This window comes from Saccostrea cucullata, unplaced genomic scaffold (genome assembly GCF_032062105.1).
Source record: "Saccostrea cucullata isolate Sc308-1 unplaced genomic scaffold, CSIRO_AGI_Scuc_v1 ctg571, whole genome shotgun sequence".
NCBI lineage: Eukaryota > Metazoa > Mollusca > Bivalvia > Ostreida > Ostreidae > Saccostrea > Saccostrea cuccullata.
In genome coordinates, this window is record NW_026932178.1 from 439,959 (window position 1) to 464,003 (window position 24,045).

The 24,045-nt window shown below is 34.3% G+C and overlaps 2 protein-coding genes across 2 annotated transcripts; one reads left to right on the top strand and one right to left on the bottom strand.

Moving 5' to 3' along the window:
* Positions 1 to 4,133: 4,133 nt before the first annotated feature.
* Positions 4,134 to 6,266, bottom strand: LOC134234609 (uncharacterized). The gene has a single exon (XM_062716687.1). The coding sequence runs from the start codon at positions 6,132 to 6,134 to the stop codon at positions 4,650 to 4,652; it is 1,485 nt and encodes a 494-aa protein (XP_062572671.1). The 5' UTR covers positions 6,135 to 6,266; the 3' UTR covers positions 4,134 to 4,649.
* Positions 6,267 to 6,782: 516 nt separating this feature from the next.
* LOC134234591 (uncharacterized) lies at positions 6,783 to 23,263 on the top strand. Its single transcript, XM_062716667.1, has 2 exons — positions 6,783 to 6,952; positions 20,961 to 23,263. Exons 1-2 carry the CDS (start codon positions 6,783 to 6,785, stop codon positions 22,972 to 22,974), a joined length of 2,184 nt encoding a protein of 727 aa, XP_062572651.1. The 3' UTR covers positions 22,975 to 23,263.
* Positions 23,264 to 24,045: the final 782 nt, after the last annotated feature.

Genomic DNA, 24,045 nt, shown 5'->3' on the forward strand with positions numbered 1-24,045 from the left:
TTCTAACATACATAATTTATTCCGTTGTGTTTTTATTTTGATGAATGTTGTTGCCATGGTTACTAACAATCTGATCCTTTGATTCGCTCACATAGATCGCTACACATATGTTTGGAGCTCTAAATCAGTCGTTTATCTTGACAACTAAAATTCAATTTTTGATGATCGTTAGAAACACTTTAGTTAACTATTTGTAAAATGGAATTTTTTTAGCTGAATCTGCACCATGTCCATTTAAAAGTCCATTGAAACAATACAAACCGGGAGAATGCAAACATAAACCTCTTAAACATCAGAGATGGGATTATGTGCCATGAAGGAGTGAGCATCTCATGCCGACCGGTTACACCCGCCGTATGCTCCTTGTCATTGTCGGGCATATAGAAAATCTCCGTAGACAATTTAGTACGTGAACAAAAGTCCAAAATTATTTCAGATCATTTTTCTTCTTCTATTTTTAAATTAAACATGTAAAATTATTAAATAGCTATAGGGTTTAGTATTTTAATCGTAGAACTACTTTGTTCTTCCCTTTCCTTTGTTTTTGTGACTTAATTTCTAGTCATTTCCTAGTTTGACCCGAGGAAGGGGCAAAGAATTGTAATTCTCTTGATAGTAAACAGTACTACTAGTAGTAGCCTTTGTGCTGTTAACACAAATCTCCCTTTTCAGTCAATTGATTGTTGGCATAAAAGGCCAGAAATGAAAACAATGTTCGCACATATCGAATATATTTAATGGGGTTGGTCACGACAAAGTAAGCATCTATTCAAATGACGTATAAACAAAAAGTTATTTTTGACGTATGGAGCAGGTTGAAAAGTTTTTCTGTTGAATTCGATTTTCTATTTAAACAAAACTTAGAACAACACTGAATACATTGATTGATTTATCGACAATTAGTAAAATTAGTTAGCAGAATTACAACTACAAAGAAGATTTGTTTACTTTCATTAGGTTTTTAAAGTTAAGGCAAACAATTAGATTAAAAAGCGCCGCCAAAGTGCACATTCTATATCGAGTGTGTACACATTTAGGAAAAGGATTAGAAAAAAGGGTCGATTTCAAAAACTCCCATATACTGTGGAGATTAGTTTTGATTGGGTTAAGATCCTCCATTTTGAGCACCAACTTCCGGTTTTGTGTGAATTTAAGAAAAGTGAATAAGATAGAAACAAACTTGACATTTTTTATTTCTCAAAAAAGTAAATAAATAAAAATAAAAGAGTAAAAAAAAAATTACAATGGTAACATTTGAGAACAAATAGTTGTATCAAATAGCGAGTGATTAGGTTGTGCTTCAAATGTATAGTACGTCACGTGACACAACACACTTAACTGGGCTATAAAGCAAATACAATAAAACACATAATATACTGAAATTAGTTGACTGAAACATTAAAACTAAAATGCAAATAACATTTTTAAAGTAGAACATGTATACACATTACAATATCTAAAGAAAGTTAAGATTATCGAAAAAAAAATCCGTCAAATAAAGCAAATGACAAGGGGCCACTTTCAGATCATAAACTTAATACAATTACATAAATTTAATTATAATGGACAAATAAAAACCGAAGCAGTGAGATAAAAGACAATGACAACATATTTATTTGTGAACCAACTACATATATCTTTGTTATACAACAAAAGGTTCCAAACAAAAGTGATCTGGAATAAATTATATTTCAAAAAGGTTTTACGAAAAAAACGAGAACTTAATTCATTCAAATAGTAGAAAGTTTGTAACTGAAATAACACACGATTAATTTACATCGATCTTGCTGATTAATGAGCGTGTGAAGAAATAGCTTTTGACTAATTATCTTTCATAAGCTTAAGTCTAAAAAAAGAGAATGTTAATATGATTCTTAGTTTTATAATACATAGTCGGTATTTTTTGTTTTAATTCGTTCCAAGTACAGTGTACAAGTATCTGATAATTTTCGTGATAAATATCTATAAATATCGTAAACAAGCAGTCGTGGGTACAATTAACGCACTTATGAAAATAATACTTTGCCCTACATTTAAACAACAACATATATTTAATACAAAAAATATACTAGTAATGTCTCAATAATTTTTGTTTTGAATAATGAAAATATTAACAAAAATCAACAATTTTGTATGATGAAAAATGTATGCTTTTATAATGATTATTACTTCAGAATGCTTTTCTATTTTTTTTTTATAAGTTCTTCTATTTATTTTTAATAGCTGAAATTATTCTTGAAGAGATAAAACAAGTGTGAAGAGTTTTTTTTGAACAAACAAGATACAAAAAATAAATATAAGTTTTCTACAATTTTTAAACAGTTTTATATAATTAAATATATCTGACCAAAATTAAATTTTTAAATATATAGCCATTTTAATTTTCTGAATTTCTTTTTTTCAGAATATTCAAAAATACACATGCATATATATACTTCTAGACACGATTGGTTTAGAGCAATTGCACTCATAGCAGTTGCATCTATAGTCCTATGAACGCAGTTGATGACTACATGTTCATTGGGAGAGAGCAATCGATATGCAAATATATATATATGCAGTGGGTACAATGCACTTATGAAAAATAATACTTTGCCCTAAAACATTTAAGGAATAATTGTAAAGATAATTTTTCAATTTGATTAACAGAGTAAAAAATAAAAGACATATATCTTTGCAGGTTAATTTTCATACAGCATGTCTCAGCGCACATACCTCTAAAAACTCAACAGCCAAAATTGAACATAGAAAAGTGTGATATCATATTTCTCTCAATTATGCACCAAATCACATCAAATTTATGTTAAAACTTATGAAGATCAAAAATATATATTTGAGAAGAGAATATTTGAAATCTTTTGCAAAACATTAACAAATTGGTGTTGAACATGTCTTTCAGAAAAAAATCTCAAAATATCTTTATTTTTTATACTTCTCAAAAATCAAAATGTTTAGTGCCATTTTTTCTTTAAAACTATTAAGAATTATATCTAATTTTAACAAAAACAGCTACTTTATATTACCAGAGAATTTTCAAAACAGTGAAGACATAAACCCCCATTTTTGGAATATCAATTTTTTCAATCATTCAATGCAAAATTTTTAAAAAGTAAAAATTAAATGGATGATATAGGCTCTAAATCAATAAAAATAAATCTCAGGTTAGTTTGCTTTAAAAGCAATTAAGAATTTTGTGTTTGTGTGTGTACTAAATGACAAATAGATCTTATGGACAGAGTGTAAAGTGTTAATTTCCTAAATAATGTATATTAAATGCTTCATATGCACAATAACACTATAATAAACAAATATATACTTGCTAAATCATTTTCAATCACCCAAAAAGATTTATATCAATAGAAAAGTGCAAATCAGAATTTTATATTGATGTGTAAAATTAGAACCTGATCCGTAAAAGTGTGGGCCTTCCTTAAACAACGACATATATTTAATACAAAAAGATACTAGTAATGTCTCAATAATGGAATAATGAAAATATTAATACATATTTTATAATAAGTAAATAGAAAAGTACTTTTTGACTCGAACAATAAAGAGATAAAACGTTTTTTTAAAAAGTATTAAGTAATATAATTAGATTCTATATATAGATTTTCAACTCAATCGAAAATACACAGCAAGGATTGGGTACTTCTTATTGGATGACTACATTTCAGAATTAAAACTGCGTATGCAGATCGAAAGTACAGGAATAATTGTAAAGCTATTTGATTAAGAGAATAAAATGGACGGGATTGCTTTCTTATACAGTCTCATTAACCAATGCTTGATTAATTTACACGGGACCTTTGCATCAGACATGCACGCATTCTATGCTTCTCATTGAGTGCTTTTTCTTCTGTATATTATGAATATTATCAATTCCAGGGAAGTGTACCCTTTTACATTACGTCACAACCCTGTTTTTATATATTGCGCTCACATTTCTGCAAACTTTATCACTGGTACTCCATTGAACCTTTAGATCAGATGATGTGATACTTTTAGCATATTTAACGCCATATTCGGTCATAAGGTTAATTTTTTCTAAAAAAAAAAAATAATTTCTAGTGTTTAGCTGGTATAGCTCACATTTACATATATTAAATGATGTTGAAAGTTTCAGTCTCAGGATGAAAATTTTACCACTCAATAAAAATATAAAATTTTACACCACACACAAACTGACTAACGTTAACATCCAAAACTCTCATTAATTGATTAACTAATAAAATACAATAATCAAAATGTATACATATAAGATAACACGCTAAATATTCTTTAAATTTCTTGGTTTTGCAAAGTGGGTCTGTAGAATATTTTGCAACCAATAACGTAAAACACAACAATATAAAGCCAAAATAAGATTCTTCGCCGCCATTTCCTTATCATAATATGTGAAGTACATTTTTCCATTTCCCTGGGTATATAATGTAATACTAGAACACCGCTCGTTATCTATTGAATCGGTTATCATGGAAACGGCGTTGGTAATCGTTGATTTCTGCCTTATTGCATAAAATGTAAAGCAAGTAACAAAACTAGAACTGAGACTCGATTTTCTCTTGTGCGATGATAACACTATACTTATAAAGGGACGAGCAGGAGTATTGTGGCTCTCGGTCTAAAACGGTTCGAGGAAATTCTGGCTAAGACAGCTCGGCCATTTCAAAGTTTTTTAGGACATCCTCGGTCAACGTGAATGAATCTAATGAATCGTTGTCTTTGTCGCTGTTTGGCTTGGTGAATTTTTTAATGCGGTCTAAACACGACTCGCTCCTAAAGACCCCTATCAGAGTTTTATACGGCCCGGGTTTACTGTTTCGGATAAACATGCCCCTTTTTCCACTTCTGAGCTGAGTTTGGCATTGGAGATTCTTCTGAGCGGTCACGTTGTCCAGCGTCACCAGCACATGCTTATCGCTGCTTTCCTCGTCACAGAGATCAATGCAGCTTTGTGGGTACAGCCTCCTCTTCATTGTGAGCCCCCGCGTATCTGACCGCGAGAGGTCGCTTGTAAAACTTCTCGAGGATGAAATGTGACCGCTTGAGAACGTTCGACAACTGTCGTCTGTTGTATTACACGATACAGAATGAATAATTTTTCCGTTTGGAATCTCGTGATAATCCACTTGAACCGAGATGTTAGTGAGATCAACTTCCAAAGTATCAGGGGTCGAGGGAGGACTTACCTGAATTTGTGGGGGCAATTTCTCCTGCGGAGGAGAAGTCCTATAAGCAGGGTTATCAAAACACGATCCCCGATCATCTTTGTCCGTGTCCACAGATTTACTCTGCATGTCATGGTGATCACAACTCTTGGAAAGACGATCCTGAAAAACCGCCCGTCTATGAACGCGTCTTTCGTTGCGTAACGCTTGTCGTTGTCCAGCGCGCGCGCGAATATTTGGCAAAGACGAAGTCTTTAACCAAGTGTCGTAGATATATTTCTTCCTTCTTGATCGACTCGGGTTCGGTGACGCTTCACAGCTGTTCTTCCACTTCCGCTGAATTTCAGGTGTGATGATTAGTGCAGGTGTACTGATGCTGAGAGCTTTGAACAAAGTCGGGTATCGTTCTTCCACCGACTTTTGCCTTTTCGTTCGTTTCTGGATCGGAACTTGAATTCCTCTGAAGTAATTCTTCCTGAATTCGTCAATGATCATGTCGTACAGGACATCTTTCTGGACCTGTTTGACATTGACGTTCTGCTGAGGTAGAATGTTACACACGTACTTTTCTTTGATTTCACAATACAATACAACGGCGATAATCATGACAAAGAACCCCACACCCATAAACACTGGGCCTACGTACGCTAAGACCTTTAACCCCTCAACAGACACGGCGGTTGTGTCAGTCACGTTACTTCTGAAGCGATTGGTGTGGTCCTCCTCAGGTATCCCTAGAAACGCTCTGGGGTTATATCCAATAAAACTCATGAGAGTCCCACTGATTAAAATCAGAACTCCTATCGCTGTTCCCACAAGGGTAGGCATCAAACAGGGCATGCGCACACATTCGTACCATTTCAATTTTCGTTGTATTACGTTTCGTCTTGATGGTCGACGGGAAAACCATAATCTCTTAGAATCAGGATTACTGAGGTGGACATGCGCACGAGGCACAAACATTGCGCGTTAAACGTCAGAGTCATATGGGCGCTTTCTTACACCATTTCGAATTTTTCTTGTTGTAGACATTTCTGAATCTGGGATAGATCTCTGATGTTTACAAATTCAAAAACTGAGCTGAATCCAGTGTCGAAACCTAGGAGAAAAAGAAAAAAAAAAGGAATTATCCTTCAGTTTACTGAGTATATTGTAAATATCTACTCACTTTGCTTCAAGCAGTATACCTATTTTTTAATTCATACGTAAGGGTGATCAAATCATAAAATGTTCATCAGCTCAAATTATAGATATGATTTTAGAAATTAAAAATGTCTTTTTTTTAATTTGAGTTAACAATTTATCGTATTGACTTGTTCATGTGGCGCGGTACGTAAAGCGTTAAGTTGACGGAGATTCCGTAATACAATAAATATGTTCGAGACCAGTGAAGCCGCTTCTTTTAACATATTAAATTATCCTGATTATAACTCGTCTCTCGTTAATCGATAGATTTACACCGAGAAATCAAACAAGAGCCAGTTTTTATGTGTTGTTACAATTCGCCACCTTCAACGTGAACAATCAAGACTTGTGAATTATTAATACCACTGTTATGAAACGCCGTCATGAAAAATTTCTATGTTTGTCTGTTAAATGACTAATGATAAAATGGCTCCTGTGAGAAACACAGCAAAGCTGAAACAGACTCTTAACGAATTAGATAACACTGCCTCTCCAAACACAGGAGAAAATCGTTACACAGGGTGTGACATAATGTCTGTTGTCACTGAAAAAAATCTATCAGAACTAAGACAGCTGGAACTTTGGAATCTGCACAAGTATGTACAGTTCTCAAGAAACCCAGCTCCTGGGTGCAAGAATTACTTGCTGAAGTGCATTTAATGGGACACTAATATTTAACACGATCCTCTTCAACTTAATAACAAGATGAATTATGTCATTCATAACACATTAGATTTACTACTGAATGCACTAGTGGATGAGAAGCAACACAAAAGACACACATTAGATGACCGCTAAAAACTACAGCAAGATTAATTCAAAAGAAAACCCGTAGAAAACTGAGATTCTTATCTTTAAAACCACCAGTTTCTTTTGATAGTTTCTTCTGAATCATCAACTGAAAGTTTTAATGCATTTCTCTCAGAACCTGATATTCCAGTCGTTTTTGTTTACATTTGAAAATGGAAAATTCCACGTGATTTGAGAAAAATAATCAGGAACAAAGTTGTGGCAAAATAATAGTGCTTCATAGAACAATATAGTGCTTCATACGGCAGGGGATGCTCACTCCTCCCGGGCACCTGATTCCAACTCTGGGATTTTCAGGGATGGTTGAAAATTTCTTTTGTTTACTTTAAATATATTTTTAGATAGATCACTGTTCATTAGCTTAGGGGCAATAAGATGAAATTCATTCTTATTCCGCAGACACAAAAAACTATTGAATTTGAGAATATGTATTGGAAAAATTAGTTCTAAACCAATGGTTATTAAAGACCTCAATAAACTTAAGTAATGCCTTAACAGCTATATGCATGTAGATTCAAATGACAAAGAACAGCAACATACTCAATTATCTTGCAATGTCTCAAAAAAATTTCAAAAACCTAAAAGCTCTAGCTGAGATTTTAAAAGTACTCAATGTTTGAATGGGGAATACTGATCCACAATCCACGCCGAGCTCGACTAAAAGGTGGGAGTAAGATGGATTAAGAGAAGCTCCACTATACACGCAAAACAGACAAACATTTGGTACCGAGTAATACATGTACTTCTCTGTTTACCGAGTCTAGTAAAGACCTTCAACAACAGTCTGTGATAGAGTCAACTATTTACCACGAAAGACGCATATACGCCCCCAAGTAAAAATGTCACAGCATTAACAAATAATAATGTCAGAACTTATAGATCATTACACGAGTCAAATTTCCCTGACGGAATGTTAAACAATTAATCGTTCTGAACCGTTTCCTGAGCTAGACTGCCATTCAAATACTCCGAAATCCCCGGGGAATGTTTTCACTTGAAAAAATCGACGCCAATTAGTATTTCAGGGAGTAATTTATCAGAAAAGGAGTCTTCATCTGATAATTTGCAACAATGAAAACATCTAATAGATACGTATATACTTTGTGACAGATTACGGTTTCTGAGGAATTATTTTAATTCGCGGAAGTTCAATGGTCGTTAGTAACCAAATTTTTACTGGTTTAAAGGCACTTGATTTCGTTGGCAACTCTCTAATACGAAATATTATATCACCTGTCCCCTGATTTAAATGCTTATTTGTGAGTAAGGGTCCCTTCCCTTGAAGTAATGTTTTCGAAGTATGTTTTATCACATTTAAACCTTCTCTTCTTCTTATTTGTCAGAATGGGAAATACAACAAATTGCGCAAATCTGGAAAACCTTTTTTTAATTTATGATAGACTGCATATACCTATATTATCTCAGGAAAATAGCCTAAGTTTGTCGTACATAATCAAACGTGCCCTGTTTACTGTCTGTCGAAATCTTCAACTGAAGCCGTGTATTTAGCACCCCCTTTGAATCTACGTTATAGGAAAGAGTGCGAAGACCTCTGTAATGAAAAGAAAGTTTAGATGTTTCTATTAATATTACAAATTATTGATGAAACTTTTTAATTTTAATTTTACTCACTGGTTAAAAAAAACCTACTCTGGTGCGTATTAATTTCTATCTCATTACGTTGAGGCTTGAAATTCACTGCGGGACTTGGAGATGGTTCCTTCTCATGAGACCGTACAAACTTAAGTTCAGTAGGTGCTTGCACGAAAAATACACCCCCACTGCTCCAAGGCACCAAGTGCCGAGTATAACTTTAAATTTACAGTCATTCACCCGTAAGTGGTGGCGTCTGAATGTGAGTGAAAAATTCTCAAAGGAACGTAAAACAAACAAAAACAATGCTTTAAATTTGATTATCAGAGCCATTTGTAATATAAATGATATCCCCAAAAGATATTTAAAAATCATCATTATAACACTATGTAGACAGAACACATCTGGTTATACGTGTTGTTGCAAACCTTGACCTTAAACATCCTCAAGGCGCTTGTTTAGGGTACATTACTACGTCATATTTCTCCACAGCTATACATTACTCTAGCATAGCTACCTCTTGTTGTTAGCATCGATGCCTCTAGCATTTAGCAAAGCTACTTCTCGTAGTTAACAGCTTCCTCAAGCAGTAAGCAAAGTTACCTCCAGAAAATAGCACAATTACCTCTAGCTGTTATAACAACCTCAAGAAATTAGCATAGCTTTCACTAGCAGTCTAGAAGTCGACAAAGCTTTCTGTAGTTGTTAGCACAGCTACCTATAGCTACCTCAAGCAGCATGGAGATTCACACACTAAGAAAAGAATTGAGTGCATATCTATTATGGCATAAGATGCTTTGTGGCAACTAAAATCTGTTGGCATTTGCTTACATTGAATCTGGACTATTACATGTCCTCAATGTTACTGTATACAACAAGTCAAGACTATTACATGTCATCAATGTAACTGTATACAGCTAGTCTGGACTATAACATGTCCTCAATATAACCCTATACAGCTAGTCTGGACTATAACATGCCCTCAATATAACCGTATATACAGCTAGTCTGGACTATTACATGTCCTCAATATAACTGTATACAGCTAGTCTTGACTATTACACGTCATCAATGTAACTGTACACAGCTAGTCGAGACTATTACATGTCATCAATGTTACTGTATACAGCTAGTCTGGACTATTACATGTCCTCATTATAACCGTATACAGCTAGTCTGGACTATAACATGTCCTCAATATAACCGTATACAGCTAGTCTGGACTTTAACATGTCCTCAATATATACCGTATATACAGCTAATCGGGACTATTTCATGTCATCAATGTAACTGTATACAGCTAGTCTGGAATATAACATGTCCTCAATATAACCGTATACAGCTAGTCTGGACTATAACATGTCCTCAATATAACCGTATACAGCTAGTCTGGACTATAACATGTCATCAATGTAACTGTATACAGCTAGTCTGAACTATTACGTGACCTCAATATAACCGTATACAGCTAGTCTGGACTATTACATGTCTATAATGTACCGTATACAGCCAGTCTGGACTATTACATGTCCTCAATATAACCGTATACAGCTAGTCTGGACTATTACATGTCCTCAATATAACCGTATACAGCTAGTCTGGACTATTACATGTCCTCAATATAACCGTATACAGCTAGTCTGTACTATTACATGTCATCAATGTAACTGTATACAGCTAGTCTGGAATATAACATGTCCTCAATGTTACCGTTTACAGCTAATCTGGACTATAACATGTCCTCAATATAACCGTATACAGCTAGTCTGGACTATTACACGTCATCAATGTAACTGTACACAGCTAGTCGGGACTATTACATGTCATCAATGTTACTGTATACAGCTAGTCTGGACTATAACATGTCCTCATTATAACCGTATACAGCTAGTCTGGACTATAACATGTCCTCAATATAACCGTATACAGCTAGTCTGGACTATAACATGTCCTCAATATGTATACCGTTTATACAGCTATTCGGGACTATTTCATGTCATCAGTGTAACTGTATACAGCTAGTCTGGAATATAACATGTCCTCAATATAACCGTATACAGCTAGTCTGGACTATAACATGTCCTCAATACCGTAAATCTGGAAAATTTTACGTCGATTTTATTTTGCGAATTCGGATGAAAATGCTGTTGATTAATTTTTACGTTTCAAAATTTTGCGAAGAACCACTGCTTTGTTTACATTTTCTTATTGGCATTTTATTTTTAAGAAAAATATTTCTGCGAATGCAATAAACTCGCAAATTTGCTAAAAATTTATCTACAGCAAAAATTTCCAGATTTACGGTATACCCGTATATACAGCTAATCGGGACTATTTCATGTCATCAATGTAACTGTATACAGCTAGTCTGGAATATAACATGTCCTCAATATAACCGTATACAGCTAGTCTGGACTATAACATGTCCTCATTATAACCGTATACAGCTAGTCTGGACTATAACATGTCCTCAATATAACCGTATACAGCTAGTCTGGACTTTAACATGTCCTCAATACCGGGGTATACCGTATATACAGCTAATCGGGACTATTTCATGTCATCAATGTAACTGTATACAGCTAGTCTGGAATATAACATGTCCTCAATATAACCGTATACAGCTAGTCTGGACTATAACATGTCCTCAATATAACCGTATACAGCTAGTCTGGACTATAACATGTCATCAATGTAACTGTATACAGCTAGTCTGAACTATTACGTCCTCAATATAACCGTATACAGCTAGTCTGGACTATTACATGTCTATAATGTACCGTATACAGCTAGTCTGGACTATAACATGTCCTCAATATAACCGTATACAGCTAGTCTGGACTATAACATGTCCTCAATATAACCGTATACAGCAGTCTGGACTATTACATGTCCTCAATATAACCGTATACAGCTAGTCTGTACTATTACATGTCATCAATGTAACTGTATACAGCTAGTCTGGAATATAACATGTCCTCAATGTTACCGTTTACAGCTAATCTGGACTATAACATGTCCTCAATATAACCGTATACAGCAGTCTGGACTATTACACGTCATCAATGTAACTGTATACAGCAGTCTGGACTATTACATGTCCTCAATGTTACCGTATACAGCCAGTCTGGACTATTAACATGTCCTCAATATAACCGTATACATCTAGTCTGGACTATAACATGTCCTCAATATAACCGTATACAGCTAGTCTGGACTATTACATGTCCTCAATGTATACCGTATATACAGCTAATCTGGACTATTTCATGTCATCAATGTAACTGTATACAGCTAGTCTGGAATATAACATGTCCTCAATATAACCGTATACAGCCAGTCTGGACTATAACATGTCCTCAATACCGTAAATCTGGAAAATTTGTCCTCAATTTTATTTTGCGAATTCAGAAAATGCTGTTGATTAATTTTTACGTTTCAAAATTTTGCGAAGAACCACTGCTTTGTTTACATTTTCCTCATTTTATTTTTAAGAAAAATATTTCTGCGAATGCAATATAACCAAATTTGTATACAGCAAAAATTTCCAGATGTTACGGTATACCCGTATATCTGGACTATTACATGTCCTCAATGTAACTGTATACAGCTAGTCTGGAATATAACATGTCCTCAATATAACCGTATACAGCTAGTCTGGACTATTACATGTCCTCAATATAACCGTATACAGCCAGTCTGGACTATTACATGTCCTCAATGTAACCGTATACAGGCAGTCTGGACTATTACATGTCCTCAATGTTACCGTATACAGTCAGTCTGGACTATTACATGTCCTCAATATAACCGTATACAGCCAGTCTGGACTATTACATGTCCTCAATGTAACCGTATACAGCTAGTCTGGACTATTACATGTCCTCAATGTAACCGTATACAGCTAGTCTGGACTATTACCGTATACAGCTAGTCTGGACTATTACATGTCCTCAATATAACCGTATACAGCCAGTCTGGACTATTACATGTCCTCAATATAACCGTATACAGCTAGTCTGGACTATTACATGTCCTCAATATAACCGTATACAGCCAGTCTGGACTATTACATGTCCTCAATATAACCGTATACAGTCAGTCTGGACTATTACATGTCCTCAATGTTACCGTATACAGCCAGTCTGGACTATTACATGTCCTCAATATAACCGTATACAGTCAGTCTGGACTATTACATGTCATCAATGTTACCGTATACAGTCAGTCTGGACTATTACATGTCCTCAATGTAACCGTATGCAGCTAGTCTGGACTATTACATGTCCTCAATATAACCGTATACAGTCAGTCTGGACTATTACATGTCCTCAATGTTACCGTATACAGCAGTCTGGACTATTACATGTCCTCAATATAACCGTATATACAGCTAGTCTGGACTATTACATGTCTCAATATAACTGTATACAGCTAGTCTGGAATATAACATGTCCTCAATATACCGTATACAGCAGTCTGGACTATTACATGTCCTCTACCGTAAATCTGGAAAATTTATACCGTATACAGAAAATCTGGACTATTTTTACATGTCCTCAAAATTTTGCGTATACAACCACTGCTTTGTTTACATTTTCTTATATGGCATTTTATTTTTAAGAAAAATATTTCTGCGAATGCAATGAACTTGCAAATTTGCAAAAAATTTATCTACAGCAAAAATGCCCAGATTTACAATATAACCGTATACAGCCAGTCTGGACTATTACATGTCCTCAATGTAACCGTATACAGCCAGTCTGGACTATTACATATCCTCAATATAACCGTATACAGTCAGTCTGGACTATTACATGTCCTCAATGTTACCGTATACAGCTAGTCTGGACTATTACATGTCCTCAATATAACCGTATACAGTCAGTCTGGACTATTACATGTCCTCAATGTTACCGTATACAGCCAGTCTGGACTATTACATGTCCTCAATGTAACCGTATGCAGCTAGTCTGGACTATTACATGTCCTCAATATAACCGAATGCAGTTAGTCTGGACTATTACATGTCCTCAATATAACCGTATACAGCTAGTCTGGACTATTACATGTCCTCAATATAACCGTATACAGCCAGTCTGGACTATTACATGTCCTCAATGTTACCGTATACAGTCAGTCTGGACTATTACATGTCCTCAATATAACCGTATACAGCCAGTCTGGACTATTATAACCGTATACAGTCAGTCTGGACTATTACATGTCCTCAATGTTACCGTATACAGCCAGTCTGGACTATTTCATGTCCTCAATGTTACCGTATACAGCCAGTCTGGACTATTACATGTCCTCAATATAACCGTATACAGCTAGTCTGGACTATTTCATGTCCTCAATGTTACTGTACGCAGTTAGTCTGGACTATCACGTGTCATCAATATAACCGTATACAGCTAGTCTGGACTATTACATGTCTACCAATCTGAACATGTTGCTTCATGTCTGCAAAAATCACAAGTTTGACTTTCCAATGTAATTAGTTTACATTATCATGAATTATTAATGAAACACGGAATCTATGAGCATTAACTAGGAATCCCATTCAAAGCAGTGGACGACGGGTAAATTGAATAAACTTGTAGGATGGAGAATCGGAGCTATTGATTCGCTGGGATTAGGGAATTCTGAGAGACCAACGAAAGCTTCTTCCTGAATGTCTGTACACCAAAAATATATATTTTCAAAAAAAACTTCGAGAGGATTTCTTTGGCAGTATATATTTTTGAATACTGCGATTAGTTTTTCATTCAAATTTTGAAATTATATGGAAGTTGTGTCTTCTAAAGAAGTGGTTGTGTGTGTGTTATGGGGAAAGGGGCATGAATTGAATATACTTGAATCTTTAGACCTGGATTACACTTGATTAACCTTGAAACAAAATTCTCATCATTTTTGTTCCGATGGTTTTTAAGATTTTTAAAATATGCCTTTAAATTTCCTCTGATTCCTAATTATCTCTCGTTTAAAGATAATAGAAGGATGTGGCCCTTCATTTGCACACACCTGAATCCTCTAGACGCAAGTTGTGGCATGTCTGCTGAAATTGGCAAAGTATATTAATGGTTCTTAGTCGAAATTGTGAAAAAGTTTACAGACGGGCGGACGGACAGATAACATGTCAGAAAAACCCACTTTAGATTCAGCCCGACAAGTAAAGGGCTTGTTGTTGTAATAGTTATATTAAGTTACACTTATATAAAGCTCGAAACAAAGTTAAATTCACAGACAGGTGTAATATTATTTTCCTTCCATTTAAAAAAAAAATATTGAAATATGTACATGTATTGTGCATCTAAGTATTTTACTTGTTTAATTAATGAAATTACGTAATTAGCCTTTCTTTCATTATTTTTAAACAGGCATGTATATTTTGTGTTTTACCCACCGAAATTCTTCCTTTTATACACGGTATCTTTCCCTTTCATTTTTCTTTATATTTCTTTATTATATTGGTTTATATTCTTAAATAATATTATAATGCTTATGTGCAGTGAAATATTTTAAAAGAATTTCCCTTTGATCCATCGAGGTAGACTGTTAAACAATTCGTGTATAATTAAATTTTCAGCAGTGGGATTCAGGTGAATTTTACATTTTTTAATTAGAAAGACATAGAAACACTCTAATAAATCTTTAAAAGAGGAAGGTTTTTCTATGATGACGGTTTTGGTGACATTCCTACTTTATTGCATTTTTAATATGGTTTTTTGACGTACATTCTCGCCACTGCAGACCACTTTCAGACAATCATCATAAAAAAGTAGGTTTGGGATTTTTATGTCCGAAGGTGATAGTCCGCAATTTAGGAGGACACTGTCCTTTATAAACTCATTTAAGTAGGTTGGCTTTATAATTCTTGAGCATGATGCTAAAAATTTAATTCAATGTTAGAATTTTTTTTAAACAAGACTTCTTTTATCAAAAAAATGTTTAAAATAATAAAAAAAGATTTTATATATAATAAAGCCTGATTAAATATTTCAATTGTTTCTTCCTTTGTGAATAAAAATCTATGTGATCTGATTATTTCTTTTAAGAAAAATTAAATGCATTATGGTAAGTAGTTCTGATCACACAGTTGCAATCATTTCTCGTCAAATAGTACTCACCTCGACGAAATCCTCGATAAGAAGTGATCCTGATAGAAAGGACAAAACACTTGTCACTGGTGTTACCTTTGCTTGTAGTGACATATAATTAAAACAGAGGGCTGAACGCGCCCCTGATTGAGCTAACAAGTATACGATATTTACCGATAACAATCGAACGCACCGAAATCCGATACACGGTCTAGTCTACTCCAAACATTGCGGTAACTAACACATAATTCCACTGCCTCAACATCACTCCAAAATCAATTTAGTATACTTTTGGTAAAAATCAATTACCTTATAATTTTACAGTCTGTATCGTGCTTTACATCACCTAGGAAATGTTCAATTGCGAATTACTAAGCGTATTGCTCCTGAACAACAACTCGAGTACGATTAGATCTTACTATATCAGTACCCCCAACAAAGAGACCCCGCGTCAGCTGGTGGATAGTTACCCCCTCAGCTGCTGGTGGACAGACATCACATACAGCGACGTTCATCGGTGACAATGATCTTTTTTTTTGTAAAAATCGATCTATAATTCGTCAGAGTTAATGATACAAACAGGAATATACCTGCGTTGTCACTCGACTGTAGTAAGTATATACATTATTAACTTGATGACGTCGGTCAAAAAACCTATATGTTATATATTTGTCTATTTTTAGGTGCTGTGTGCGTGGGGAAAACTATATTAGGAAGAATTAAAATTGAAATACCAACACAGGTGGAATAGAACGTAAGATGCTATAAATTTTATAAATAACTTCAAATGAAATGGAATTTAAAAAGAAAGATTTTCCTGGAATCTCTTTGAACCACCTCGTGAATTGCGGGCCGGAAATAAATACTAGTAATCAGTCTGCAACAAAATATAAAAGATACAGAGATGAGGGAGCACACAGTTCATTAACAGCTAATAATTTAATTAAGAGTCAAAAATATTATATATCCATTGGATTTCCCCCACAGTATTACGGAGTGTTATATAATGAAATATATGGAAATATATATGTAATGAAAAGTATTCAAGTCCAGAAGTCCTTTAAACAATATAAAATGGGAGCAAAGCAAACACGGACCTCCAAAATTCCAGAAATGGGATCAGGTGCCATGGACGAGTGAGCATCCCTATACTAGATTAACTTAAACTCATCGGTCTGGTCATACTCAAAACTACAAAACAATGTCACATAGTAAAATTCCTTAATATGTAAGTGAAATCATTAAATGTCGGTATTACTTTAAAATGACCACAAAGTTATCATATTTCATCCAATCATATATTTTAAAAAGCAGAAATCAAAAATATCTTAAAACCTTGTAGAGCAGTTTATTATGACGACGTATATGTCTGCATTAATTAAAAATCAAAAACTGGCGTAGATATGATTGCTAAAACAATAGAAGACTCTACAATACAGTAGGATTTTCCTCTTTTGAATGACGAAAACTGCTTTTGCTTACGCACAATAATTTATTTCAGATACTGATTCCAGATTGGTTTAATGCAAAAATAAATCAATTTTAGATCAGTTATGAAACCTAGCTCAAAAATATATCGACACTCAAAAACATTTCCGTGATATTTATTAATGTACGTCCTTATCTCTTAAAAGTTCTAGGGTTCACAACAAGCTTACAACTGACCTGATCTTCATATAGAATTGAAACTATAGGAAATTTGATTTTATACAACTCTTGTAAGAGACTTGCAGAAACCGGTCTTATAACCTCAGAAACGTGAGTTTGATAATGCATAATTTCTAAAATTCGTCATCGTGTACTTTACCAATATTTTGACCATACCCGGTGTAAGCTGAATACATTGTATTTGGCTGTATTCACTATCATAAAATAAATACGCCTTCTCTATTTTTCACGAATTAATATACTTAAAATTTATTTTAAACATGACTTTGTGTCGTAAATGTCTGTTTATTTTTTATCGATATTTAGTAATGCAACTTCATTGTGAAGAGATAATACAGTAGTCCATCGCATGCGCACAAATGGTTACATTTCCTGAAGAGGAGTCAGTTGTGATCGCCGAAAGCCAGTGATAAAAATCACAAACTACAACTAAAGTGGAATGACCAGTGATAAAGACTGTACACAGACATTTTATATAACGTCAAATATTGCACAAGAAATCTAAGGTTAAAAGACAACTAATCTGAGCTTTAAAACATTAAAATTCAGGCTGTATATTTTGTCTTCTGCCAAACCTCAAACAACACGATGATATCGCAAAATCTCGCAAGCATTCCCGATACAAAGAAAATGGACTAAATCTGAGAGCAACGCAGGTAGTAATAACGATCTTGTATGTAAAATAGGTGGTAAATCTCATCGAAAGCCCAGCACCAAAGTAATTATGCGAAAATAAAGTTCTCGCAAATAAAATGTTATTCTCAGTACTCATTAAAAAGAACTTCCCGAATCGATGGTAATTCGGAAAGGGCTCTAAAACTGAAATCAAACTTTGAAAAGTATAAAGGCAATTATATCATATCAGGAAATAGAAGAAAAAAGTAAAATAAAGAGCACAATTGTACATATAAAATTGCCAAAGACATGAAAACTGGTTGAAGACATTTTGAGATTAATTAAGAATCGAAGCCTTATAGTAGCGAAGTTTAATGTTGAAGACGGAAAACTGATGAAACATTTAAATGACCAAAGAAAATAACTGTAAAAGCAAATTAAACATTAAAAAATCATTAAGCATTGATCAAGAAATGAAATTTGAGAGAAAGAAACTTAGACAAAGGCAATGTTTCCAAAATTAATGCAAACTCGTCGTTGAAAGAGTTGTGCAAGTGGTATTTAAATTTAATTTGAAAATTTATTATTTTTTCAGATAAAATGAATAATAAGTGGCAATTCAAAATTCAAGGAAAGCATGACGGGAAAGAAAATCTCAGATCATCAAATATTTTCTTCCATTTTATATGCAAATCAGTAGGTCTTCTCCCTTCCTAATTCAATCATTGTTACATCTTGATACCTATAGGGATAGTAATACCATATAAAAGATTGATTGTATTTCAATCATCATTTACTTAATAGATTGTATCAAAACGTCATGGCAGTGTGTCTTTGAATTTGATTTTACTGCAATTTGTGTTATGATATTTGGCCTTGTGAAATACGTAATAACTTCATCAAATCATAGTTAACAACATATCCAAATGCCTACGATCTTGACCCTTGCAAAAGCCACATGGTTTCGTGTAATTCTATACCTGTAGTCATTCTTTACCAGAGCCCCCCCCCCCCTTGTAATACCTATTGTGGCTCTGCCATCCCCACCCCCTGGGTTATGATATTTACAATTAGGAATCTACACTAACCAAGGATTAAAGTTTTTTCCTACATATTTCTTTGTTAATTTGGATTCCCTATTGTGGTCCCACCCTACCCCAGGGGGTCATGATTTTAAAAATTTGGAATCTTAACTAACCCAGGATGAATTCCAAATTTTCTGGCCAAGTTGTTCCTGAGAAGTTTTCTTAAGATTTTTTTTCTATATATATTTTAATATAAAAATATGGATTTCCTACGTGGTCCCGCCCTACCCCCGGGGGTCATGATGTTTACAATTTAGAAACTACACTACCTAAGAATGCTTTCACATAAGTTTCAGCTTTTCTGGCTAAATGTTTTGGGAAGATTTCTAAGATTTTTCTTATGTACATTTCTATGTAAAACTTCGTATCCTTTTTGTGGCACTGCTCTACCCAAAAAGGTAATTTGTATTAAATTAATACTTTTTCAGGTACATGTAATAAAATCTTGATGTACATATGGAAAATCAAGCTCAAAAGTCAATTAAAACCTAATAAATCGGTAGCGGAGCATATACGGACCTTTAAATCATCAGAGATGAGATCACATGCCATGGAGGGGTAAGCATCCCCTCTGTAGGTAGTATCCAAACAGTGAGTAAAGAGAACCAGGATATTTGTTAGGAGGGTGGGATTTTCTCAGAAGCAGGGGTCTGGGAAGTCACCTTTAGACCCAAAGTAGGTAGCCCTTGTGGAAGTCAATAGAAAAGGTTTTTGTTCTTCTCTTGATTTAATTCAAACTATTCTGTCTTTATCAAAGCTTGCCTGGTTTCAATTAAAACTAAGACTGTTTTTGTAGACCACAAACAAGCTACAACATGTACATGCATTTCTTGCACATTTTTTGTTCATTGAAATCTATCTCTTAAAAATTAGCTGTCATAAATGCTATTCCATGCAAAAAGGTAATATAAACCAAAACGAAAGTAGATGGATTTTTCTTTACTAAATATAGCACCTGGAACTTTTCAGATCTTATCTTTCAACATGGATTCCATTAGAGGCTCACACAATTATTTAATGTAAGTTTTATTGAAGAAATGTATGACGTATAAAATGCTTACATTATGTTATTCAGTTTCTTCTTTTAAGACTTTGATAAATAAATAATAACCTTAGAACGATTGAAACATGCGAAGCATTTTATAAGGTAAATAATAGGATTATGGCACAACACTGACCTCTTAGCCAATTCGGACCTGCTACTGTAACACTTTTTTTTCCTAAAAAAGTTCGATTCCATGTTTATCCCATCTTAGACCTAGGCATTAAGATTTATGGAATTTTACTAGACATAGAGATACATTTCAATTTCAACCTGACTTAGCTATGACTATGTTTTGCTTTTCGGGAGATGAAAATGTTTTAGTTCATATTTTCTCAAACTTTCTGTTTAATTTCGTGTTTTATGTGATGCTATACAAGAATTTCATACAAAATTATAATAAAATTCTTATTTAAATTTATTGAAAATTCGAATTTCTGATGGTGCTTGGTCGACACGTCCTTGTATTTTCAAATTATTTAACTTTATCAGAGTACTTCAGAAAACTGCTTTTTTATTGTATATTTATGAAAAAAAAATTAAATTATAATTCATAAAATTTAGAGTAGGAATGATGTAGATATTTCTAAACACTCTTAAAATCTGCAGGTATAAGCCTATTTCTTTGGAATATACATAAGTGTTTTTCTGATGATTACTATAGTGATTTTGTTTTTATTTTTACCAGTAAGAGATTAATACAACACATATCAGAGTCAGTGTTTGTGGGACTATGTCGTAAAGTTGGAACCTCACAATTGGTGGCCATGAGGAGAGAAATGATGGACATCAAGGATATGGTGGAAAATCAAGTGTCAAGGGATGACAAAAGTGTGATTTTGAGTGGAAGTTTCAGAGAAGGATTCAGACTGAAAGGATCAGATATAGACTATATGGTTTGGCCAAATAATCACCGTGTGATCTGGGAATTATCTCAGTCTCAATGTTACAACACACACAGACAAACACTGATCCTCTGTGACTGTTCTGATAGTCCACCCGGATTTACTTTGTTATATTTACTGTCACCAAGCATGGACAGAGGTGTCCAGAGAGCTTGCGTTATAATGTATAATAGACAATGTATATCTAGTTCTAAATTCATTCAGATCGTGTGTTCTGCATCAAGTAAGTCGACTCGGCATGGACCTTGTGCAAGTGGAACAATCAGTAAACTAGAATATGATCAGGCCATCTGTTTTGTTTGTGACTTTTGGCCTCCATGTGCCTCCTCATGGATAGACAGATGTCACTCTTGGCCCCCGCTACATTTTGTTGATGATATAGTAAACAATGGATGTCACTTTGTAGCGATCGGACATAAGCTAGGGTGTCATGAAGACCTGGAATGGAGAATTTCTTTTTCTCTAGCAGAGCAAAAACTTGTGTATGCAATGAACCACTGTCAGTTCTTATCATACGGCCTACTAAAATTGTTCTTAACAGAAATAATTAACAATGGAGTAGGTGATGATGATAAATTACTGTGCTCCTATCACATGAAGACAGCAGTTTTCTGGGTGATTCAACAAAACACAGTATTGCGCTGGTGTCCACAAAATCTCCTGGGGTGTTTCTGGGTCTGTTTTAAACTCATCCTCAAATGGGTGTATGAGGGGGTCTGTCCTAACTTTTTCATTCCAGATAACAACATGTTTCTGAGTAAAATTCATGGTGTCAAGCAACATCAGCTATTTACTAGATTGCATGGGTTGTATGAGAAGGGTTTAGCATTTCTGTTATACATTCCTACCATCCGGTCTTGTATTATAAATGTCCTACATAACCCCAGACTCTCTATCTGTACAGATGAACATACTCTGATTTCTGAGGCTGAGTTTGATAAAAACCTATGTATTGAAATACAGGCACATGAAGTACTACAAAATTTAAACATACACAGTTATATGAGATCTCTACAAACAATAGAACAGATGATAGGTTCACCCCTCCTGACACAGAATCAAAACTTAATGCTTCAGAGTCTTACAGCTTTTGTCCTTCGGAGCACTGCTTTTATATTACACATGGAAACTTGCACACATAAAAACAAACTGAGGTATTTAGCTGACAAAATCTCCCGTCACATGCTGAAATTAGCAGCCAAGTTTGGTTGCTTTACTGACATGTTGTACATAGCCATGTATTATTACAAGACACTTAGATACATTGAAGCTTTATCTATTATAGAGATGATCGAGGTCAAGTTAGCACAGCCATATGTGATTTATAGGTATATTGTAGATACAGAGATGTATACTGAGGCTGTAGGGGGACAGTCCTGGTCTACAAAGATGAGACAGGCTGTAGCGATGGATATCAGACTACAAAATGAAATCCTTTATATCAGTGAATTGATACCAGAACAAAAGTTTTCTCTAGAGAATGGATACAGTATGTTATATATCCCATCCTATATACTGTTGTACATGCTAGAGATTTTGTGCTACATACATGTAGACACGATGAGAGTAAAAACAGCTCTAGATGATCTACAGACCCTAGTTCATTATGATCAGGGACAGCTTATACCTTTAATAGACAGAGGCATATCATGGCAGATTCTGGGGATCTGTCAACAGGTGACAGGAAACCTCCAGGCTGCTCTATACTCATACCAACAATCTCTCAGGCAAGTACCATACAACCATATACAAACAGCGACACATATGAGAATGGAGCAGGGAGGGTTCCCTCTATAAGATCACTTTATTAGTAAAATGCATGACATACATCTATGAAAAATTACCTGATAGGGTTAATGTCCATCTATTTCTCTTTTTATTGTTTCTGATTTATTCTTTAATTTAAAAACCGAGGTCCATGGGTATTAATCAATCAATGAGTTTCCTTGGCTCTGCTGCTCTTCAGCAGATTTGTGGAAACAATTATGACATCTTTATTCCAATGAAAATGGTTGGTCTTATATTGTTTTGATAACAAATTCTGCTGTCCAAAACATGGATATTTTGTAACATTATTGTTTAATGTGAGACTTTGAATTTTTCCCGGTAAACAAATCTAGGCTTTAAAATGTAACTTGAAATTATTTCCAACTTTAGTCCTTTTGTGCACAATACAGAAATAAATGAATTTTATTATTCTTATAAATGAATTTCAGTGTTACTTTTAAGAAGAATCTGCTTTAGAAAATAAGGGAGTAATTTTCACTAATTTCACCTAATTTCATCAGTCATCAAGGCAGTTAATATAAGTTTAATTTTCAATGAAATGAAGAAGAAATGTCATCTTTATACCTTACAATATTTGTTTCTATACAAATTTACGCAAAAAAGCCTAACATTTCTAATGTTTTGCTGAGCGGGGATAAGAAATAGACTTTTGCCCATTTAGTGAGATGTTGGACCAGTCGGTGAAATCATAGACCGCATTCGTTGGTGTTCAACAGTGACGGACCTGATGTTACATCGCGGAAGACAGTACAAAATACATGTATGTCAAACAAATAAATTGAAAGGTATAACAAAATATTTATTGACTGAGTTCTCAGACAAAATATGTTTTGTCAATCCTCGAACAAAACTCTTTGGCTTCGGCCTAACGGCCTCGGGTAGACAGTTGTGTTCTTGGGTCTGATGAAACGCAAGTTGCCCTCAAACTCAGTCAATGTATCATATTAAAAACAGAGCTGTTCAAATAACCAGAACAGGTTATTAAGGTCAGAAGTATTTGTCTGAAGTTACTCTGTTATTCCTCACTCTCTGCAGCCTTCTACATGTATATATTTTATTATGCACTACTGTTAGATAAAT

Excerpts from the sequence above, each read along its gene's own strand:
- LOC134234609 (XM_062716687.1), bottom strand. The coding sequence starts at position 6,134 with ATGTTTGTGCCTCGTGCGCATGTCCACCTCAGTAATCCTGATTCTAAG.
- LOC134234591 (XM_062716667.1), top strand. The coding sequence starts at position 6,783 with ATGGCTCCTGTGAGAAACACAGCAAAGCTGAAACAGACTCTTAACGAA. Across the intron at positions 6,953-20,960 it reads GAACTTTGGAATCTGCACAA|TAAGAGATTAATACAACACA; the intron begins GTATGTACAGTT and ends TATTTTTACCAG.